Genomic DNA, 8,373 nt, shown 5'->3' with positions numbered 1-8,373 from the left:
GTTTCTTTTCAATTCTCATTATATTCTAAATTATTTAAGATTAAGACGCGTTATTAAAACTTATCTGAAAGTTGAAATTGTTGTTTGCATTATGCTAAGTTTAAAGAAATAAATATAAAAAGCTATGTGACAAATTTTGTTCTAAATTTTCTAAATTTAGAACAAACATTTCTCTTACAATCAAAAATTAACGAATTTAAATTGAAATTTCAATCGTAAACCTAATTTGTAATAAGATGTAGTGTAGTAGTTAAATATTTTTTGCAATGTTCTTTTAAGAAAATCTGGCAGTGTAAATCCATTTTGATGAAATTTTTAGCAAAAAGAAGGAAATAATACATTAATTTTAGTCTTAGTCTTACTTCTTGGCCTGAACTATATTTCCTAGCTAACAGCAAAGTATTCTTTCAGTTGTAATATCTTTAAGGGAAGAATGCAAATGTCTGTCTTTTAAATGTATTCTTACTTGTCTTTAAGATTTAAAATTTAGATAATTAATATTATTCAATCAATCCTTAATATCTACCCCTTAAAATATTTTTTATTAATGAATATTCGAATTACTTATTTGTAAATAATTTTGTAAAATTTTGAACATTTAACTTTGTTTTTCATTCACTCAAATGGGGAGAGATAAACGTTACAAAATGTAGTACTGAAAGACAAAAATAAAAAAAAAAAAAACCAAACAAACTTTGAACTAATATACACGATTGCTTATTGAAATGATAGAGTCTTTTCTTCTGTCTTCATTTTATCACTGATCTGAAATGATCAAATATTAAATGTCAAAATTGATATCAAACATTTCTTTCTCTTTTCTTTCATGTAATTATATATATTTCAAACAAGGAAACGTGTTTTTTTAACTTGTACTTCTAAAAATATCTATAAAGAAAAAAAGATAAAAATACTTTAAAAATTATCTATGCATGAAATAATGAAACGTTAAGTTAAATATTTCTTTTTTCTTTAATCTACGCGTAAAATAGAACTAAATAATACTAATTGTTGTTATCACGGCAACTATTATTGCATACGTTAGCTCGTATGATATTTTATATCTAAAGTTTGACCGCTTAGTTAAATGTGTATCCTGAATGTATTCTTTATCATTACCATCACTGTAATCATCGTTATTATCATAGGGAGCGAAAAAAAAAAAAGAGAAAAAAAAACCAAGTAATGATTAATTCGATCAAGATAAGAAGGAAAACAGATAATAAAAACAGCAGCGATTGTTCAACTGACGTATTTCTTTATCAAGAAAATGTTAAATTCCAAACATTTTCTTACTAATCACTGATGTAAGATTTTCCTTTTCTTTTTTTTCCCAGGAAAATATCATCAAATTGGTATTTAAATTGAAAAAACAAAAATATTGATCGATTGTAAAGGCAATAACAAAAAGACCAGAATTTTGGTCTCTGTTTTAACGCTTAATAAAATAAATATTGATGTCAGAAATATTGATAACCTTTCTTAGTTTTAGATAATAAGGGAGATACTCAATTATTTTGGATGTGAAATACTGGAATTATGCAATGTATTTAGTAAATTTCAAAATCAGTTCGCTTCGTTAATAATTTGATTTCAGTGATTTGAAGAAGTTAATCTGACACAAAGTGTCTAATAAGCTAGTTTTTTGCCAGATGAGTTAATAAAAAGAAAGGAGTAAAATTAAGATATTTTGGAAATTTAAAGAATTCGAAAAAATGGTCGTATCAGGCAATGATTGAATTGTTGAATGAGGTAAGTATGAGGTTTGTAAATAAGTCTGTTATATTTCATTTCACAGCTAGAAATCATATGGAAACCAATAATCAGTAAAAAAGTTAGTATGTAAAGTATGTGCAATTAGTTTTTTTCTACCGGAGATCTTATCAATTCTTTTGATTGGTGCTAAGTTTAATGATGTGGAAATGAAGTGTGTCGCATCCTAGCCGGATCACTAAGATAGCAATGTTTATGCATCAGTACAGCATCGGGAAATATCAAAATATATTATTAGGCCCAATCTTTCTTCCATTTTTATTCCATTATATTAATTAACTTCCATCAAAAAAATAGGTTTTTTTTAGTTCTGTTCGTAGACCAAAAATTCGATCTTGTGTTGTTTCATTTTGTTTAGGATTAATAAAGTTGATAAACAATAAGTTTTTAAATGAAAAAAAAAAAATAGGACATGAAATAGTTTATGCGAAATGCAAGTGAAATCTTGAGTAAGAATGGATGAAGTGGAATGAATATTTAGAATAGAAAAATGGAAATTATTGAAATAAAAGATTAATTCCATTTATCCATTGATAGTGAAATTTGTGAATGAAAAACGGTAAAATAATAAGCAAACAGAAGAACTCGGTTTTATTTTAAGCAGGTATACAAATAAGTACTTTTCTTAAGTGGACAAATAGCTACTACTTTTAGTGGTTAGGTAGCTAAGTACTACTTTTAATTAGATTTTTAACTGGTAATAATAGTAATGGCAGCATTTTTCCAAACCGAATTGCATTGAATATTTGATTACTATTCTTACTTCCTATCAATTATCGGAAAAAATTGAAGCACTAAATGATAAAAATGATGATGCTTTAGACATTCAAAATTAGCAAGGAAAGCAAGAAATGTTACAAACTTTACCAGAATAAATCTAATTGAAAATAAGAACACATTTAGATAGGTATGAATAAGTACTACTTAACTAGAAATAAATCTAATTTAAAATAATAGTAAAGATTTGAGTAGGAAAAAACCGATCAAAGAGCATGAAAATATTTTGCTGGCAACTAGTCCAATGAAATTGATGTTTTAACTGAAATGATATAGAGATAAATGCAATTTTTGTTGCGGTGCATTTAAATAATCGCAGAAGAGATAGACATCGTTTTTTTTTTGGATGGATTAACTAATGTTAATTAAAGAGGCGGGATAAAGTAAGAAACCTAATTTTTTTTTACTGTATTGTTAAAATAGCATATTGATAAAGTAATCGGACAAGCAACGTCATCTGATTCGTTATTCTTGACGTATTTGAGTTTGGATATTCGCAATTCTTTTTGCTCCATTAAATTTAAATTACTTTTAAAGTAAGAGTATTTTAGGAGAAAACTACGTTAATGAATGTTCTTCAACAAGTAATTATATCAAAAAATAACACATCTGTCTTACATATTATCAAATCTAAACACTTCATCAAAGCAAATTATTAGGATAAACTATCCTTAGAAGTTAAAACATTGCAACAGCGCTTATCTGATAGTAAATATAATATAATCAAAGTTTTCTTCCAAAAGATGTAAACATATTCAAAAAATCTATCAAACATTTTGATTTAATTTTTTTTATGAGATGAAAATTTCAATGCATAAATTTTCGAAAAATCAAGTTTGATTGAATAAACAAATATTTCATATTGCATTGATTGATATAAAAAGAGTATGAATATTTATGATTTTGTCACTTCCCATTTTTAACACTATGCTATCATCGTTTATCTTTTTCCCTCTTCTTTCACTTCTACCATCATCGCTTTCTATTCCTGTTTCGCTTTTTTTTCGGTATCATAAAAAAGATAAAAGCACTACACAGAGAATTTTTCTGCCTAATTCATCAGTCTTTTGTATCATTTGTTACATTTTTTAAAGCAATGAAAAGGAAACTAAATTCTAAATTTACATATGCAAAATTTTCGGACATTGAAAGAAATGGAATTTTAAAAAATCGATTTTAAATCTTTTCTTAAAAATATATCCTACACGTAAATGAGAATTATGGAACATCAGTGGGATATAATCAAAGAATGATACAGGAAAGACTGAATGAATAACAACTGTAAATATGATGGAAATAATTTTATAAATGAATTAATTTTCAACAGCAGAAATGAAACTGCACGATTATTAGATTATTTCAACCATAAAATTTCTATAACTATTACAATCTTTGAAGAGAAGAAGGACTAAAGATCAACTGAATTCTCATTTCATGGAAGAATGAAAAAAGGTTGAATTTTAGATTAATGTTATTAGTGAAAGAACAAATAAGTTATCAGCGATAGACAAATAACGACAATAATGGTAGCATAAGCAAAGAAGAGTTTATGATTGAAGAATCGATGCTTTTCCAGTCTTTCCATTTTCTTTTTTTGTTCTCTCTTATTCGCCACCTTTTTACGCCCCGAAAACTACCAATCATCCATTCTCAATAGTACTACTCATCGACAGGAGAAGAATTTCAAGGCGACCAATACAATGACAACGGATGGGAGTGAAATAGATTTAGATTTGACATAAAGATGAAATGAAACAGACATACATCAATTGATGGCCATCACAAGGTGCAAAAAGTGTGAATCGAAGAAATGTAACGTCTCTTTTCTTTTTTCTCTCTCGATTAAATCACTTATACGAGAAGGAAAGAAATGTATCCGGAAATAATTCCATTTTGCAAATATATTTATTAGAAATAAAATAACACAACGACTAATATGTTTTGCATATGCTACAACGTAACTAACAGATTATTCAGACACTTTATTTCTAGTAGCAATTTTTTTTTATAGAAAATTTATGTTAAGATTTAAAAATAGTAAAAAAAGATTTATAGCAGTAATATAAACATCAGAACATATTATTAGTTCGAAGAGATCTTTGCTGTGTGAATTACGCGAATCATAATAAAAAAGACATGTTATCATGGTATCATGCTAAATGCATCGATGTGTTATATTTTAAATAAAAATGGCAATCCAAAACTTTTTCACATAAGATGAAAGCTTCAGCAAGAATATATCATGTAAGACTGATTAATCATCAAAAGGTCAACAAATGTTGAGAAATTTTACCTTCATGCAACTACCTAACATTTATTATAGAATAATTACACTTGAAGTCAAAATTATTATTTTTAACTGTGCATCAAAGAATTTTAGAGAGAAACGACGATGTATCATAGATCAAAAAAACTCATGCTGTTTGCACCACATGAAATACTTAGATATGATATATCTCTATTATCTAATAATAATAATAATAATAATAATAATAATAATAATAATAATAATAATTATTATTATTATTATTATTATTATTATTACTATTACCGCACTTATCATGACTGTAATATTTTTAAATAACTTTTGTGAGTCCTAGTAATAAAGTACTATATGAAATGTCTAATCAAATATATATCACTAAACTAAATGTTTGCGATTTTTGCAGAAATTTATTTAACAAAATTCTATGAATTGATCATATTTAATCGTTTGCTCTTCTTTGTTCTAATAAATATGGAATAGAATAGATAATATGGGGATAATATTAAAATACAATATTATAATATTAAAAAATATATATATTTAATATTAAGAAAAAGGAGAAACAAAGAAAAGAGGAGGAGAATATTTCGGTGATTGATGCTTTAAAGGGAAAGTATAATTTATATTAATTTATATGGTCACATTACATATTGCAACTCCATTCTCAATTGTAAAATTCTTTTCAGTCGATGAAATTTGTGAGTGGAAGAAGTAATTTTTATGGTAATTTTTTAATTTTTATTAGCTTACATTTCATTTAGAATTCCTACAGCATAGTTGTCATAAAAAAAGATGACAGACGTTAATAATGCTGAAATTTCTGGTCAATGATGATAGAAGAAATATTCAATAAATAGATTTCCAGAAATACATCCTGAAATAGCAACAAGAATGATTCAGATTTGCATTTCGAAGAATATGATTTTTTTTGAATATAATTTTTTTCTTTGTTCTCTCAGTCTCAGGTTCAGGGACTTTCGCTCACAATCATTATTACTTCATAAGAATGAATGTGGTCATCTGGGGAACATTTCCCATCACTTATTTATTATTGGACAGTAATAAATTCCATTTCTATTATTCGCCACGCTTTTACTGTACTGCAGCTATTAAGGCAATAGTGTATTTAATTAATGCGATAAAATAGTAAGGAATAACGCTGAACAGTTTTATTTTATTCCAAATTATCTTTAGATTACAAAATTAATCTTTCCTAGAGTGTTCTTTTGATTCATTTATCTGTTTAACTTCAATTTGAGTAACATGTGATAAATACATATTCCAAAATAGGCCCATTAATTGAACAAATGTAAGTCTATAACGGAGCGGTAACAGATAGAAATTTATGAGTTGTGCAAGTGGCCAGACCTAAATTGAAATTACTTGCATTTTTTGAAAACAAAATTGAAAAAAAAAAAACAAGTGGATAATAAATACTCCATTCATTTCGACATTTATGTAATTAGTGTTACTAGTGTCACATATATTCAACTAACGAATATTTTCAGTTAAACAATAAATTAAAAAATTCCTTTAATGATAACCGAAAATTTTTAGGAATGATATGTAAATAATCAACAAATCACTAATAAAATTAAAATAGTAATAATGGCAGCCATTCATTCCATCTTTTTTGAAAGCATCTTATGTCAACTTATCACTTTCTCTATTCCTATATATTATCACTAGCCTTTAGCTTTTTCTTTTCTACGCACACTGAATACGAAAATAATAGAATAAGAAGTATGATGAGATAATTTCGATCTATGATCTATGTCAAGAAGTATGATTAATAATATTACTAATTATTTTGATCTGCTGAATAATTGAATATATGACAAAATTACGGAACAAATACTACGACAGTACATATCATGTAGTTTTCTAAATTCAATAATTTCATCTCTTAAAACAATATTCCAAAAATTCAAACAAAAAAGAGAAATCCTGCTTTATAATTAGTTTTCATAACTGGAACAATATCTTTCTTTGCTTTTTCCAATGCATCATGTGGAGAATTGCCTTCCAATATATGCAAATTTGTGATAAAACTAAACGTAAATAGCGGTGCTGCTAAGGACTAAAATATTAAATTGCAAGTTCAAAAAAAGAAAGATATTCAAAAAATATTGCTAAAATGTCTTTTGATTTTGAATTGGAACTAATTAACAAAAACAAACTGTTATGACGTAACAATTGCCAGCGCCATAATTATTATCACCATCAATATTCGCCAAAAGTAACAAACCTGATCAAGAATCATCCGTTTCAACGGTAGCAAATTTGCTTTACCTTTCACTTTTTCAAGTAATAAAAACCATCGATAAGTTATAGGAGCCTTAAAAAAAACTGTATCGAAATAAATATTATTTGAAAATATAAGATAAACAAGATAACGCTCATATCATATATTTTAATATCAAATAACAATTGGATTGGATATATCAGTCCTTATCGGTACTAGAATTTCGATCTTAATTACGTGAATTACATAACATTCTCACATCTCTCTTACTTTCCATTTCTTGAGAAAAAGTTTCGATGCACTAATTAATTTTTTATGTTTTTATTAAATATAACGTATATGTTATCATTTTTACTTCTTCTAAAGCCCCCATAATCCTTGTTTATCCTTCAACTTCGATGAATTCAAGATAGGCTTTTATTTTATTTGATAAAATTTAATAAGTGTCTTCCCGAAGTCTTCTGAAAGAAAGAAAAGAAGCTAACAATCCAGAAAAGAATGAGAGCAGAAAAACGTATTGTTCTTGCCGGATTGTAGTTCCCTTTTTGCCAACGTTTTTCAACAAAATTTTGAGTTAACATATCAGCCATTGCTGCTAATGCTCCTAAACAGTTGTCGAAAAGAATACAAATAACACTGAAGATGGACGACTGAGATAACAGCTAACGACAGGAAAGCTGGTGATATTTCAGACTTAGTGATAAAATACAACCGAAATATCTATGTTGAGTCTCCTATTCCAACCAAAATCATTGTACTTTCTCTATGGGCTCGTAAAAAAATGATCCCAAATAAAAAAAATCTAAACTATCAGATGTTTGAGACAAAACAACATTTCGAAAACCCATACTGGAGAGTAAATCTTCCATGATTACCTTTTATCAGTTTTATTTCTTGAGATGATTATGTATCTATGAGAACATGTGAAATGATAACCACTGACTTCCCAATAATCAATCTTTTCTGGGCATAACCATGTTTAGTCCTTTCTCTTTCTATTCATATATCATAACTTGCTTTCCTTATCTTTGAATTTTCTAACTTTATGTTACCTTAATCTGAGATGAGAAAACTAACCAGCACTTGAAGCTTGCGTTAAAAACGGATATTTTACTAGAGCTCTTTCATATGCTCGATATACTGCTAGCAACATTCTAAACAACAAATCTTCCTGCATCAACGATTATCTCAAATTTGTTTGTTCATCAGGCTAGTTCTACACTTCTCTGTGCTTTCAAAGTAATTCATTAAAATTAGAAGTATAAATCGTTGTCATGTCGGTAAATTTCCCAATTTCCATTACACTTTTATT

The 8,373-nt window shown here is 27.1% G+C and overlaps 1 protein-coding gene across 2 annotated transcripts; it reads right to left on the bottom strand.

Annotated features, from left to right (window-relative positions):
* Positions 1 to 6,743: 6,743 nt before the first annotated feature.
* Positions 6,744 to 8,214, bottom strand: Bm18158 (Uncharacterized protein; the record flags this gene model as incomplete). Of its 2 annotated transcripts, none has more annotated exons than XM_043075095.1 (4): positions 6,744 to 6,896; positions 7,065 to 7,154; positions 7,547 to 7,665; positions 8,139 to 8,214. In XM_043075095.1, the coding sequence occupies 4 exons, from the start codon at positions 8,212 to 8,214 to the stop codon at positions 6,744 to 6,746; spliced, it is 438 nt and encodes a 145-aa protein (XP_042931029.1). The 2 variants fall into 2 exon arrangements, with proteins under 2 accessions (XP_042931029.1, XP_042931030.1); XM_043075096.1 differs by having other exon boundaries at positions 6,823 to 6,867.
* Between the last annotated feature and the right edge of the window lie 159 nt (positions 8,215 to 8,373).

The sequence above is a fragment of the Brugia malayi genome (assembly GCF_000002995.4).
Source record: "Brugia malayi strain FR3 genome assembly, contig: Bm_v4_ChrX_scaffold_001, whole genome shotgun sequence".
Lineage (NCBI taxonomy): Eukaryota > Metazoa > Nematoda > Chromadorea > Rhabditida > Onchocercidae > Brugia > Brugia malayi.
The sequence above is the reverse complement of the archived record's forward strand: the minus strand, read 5'-3'. Positions and strand labels throughout refer to the sequence as shown.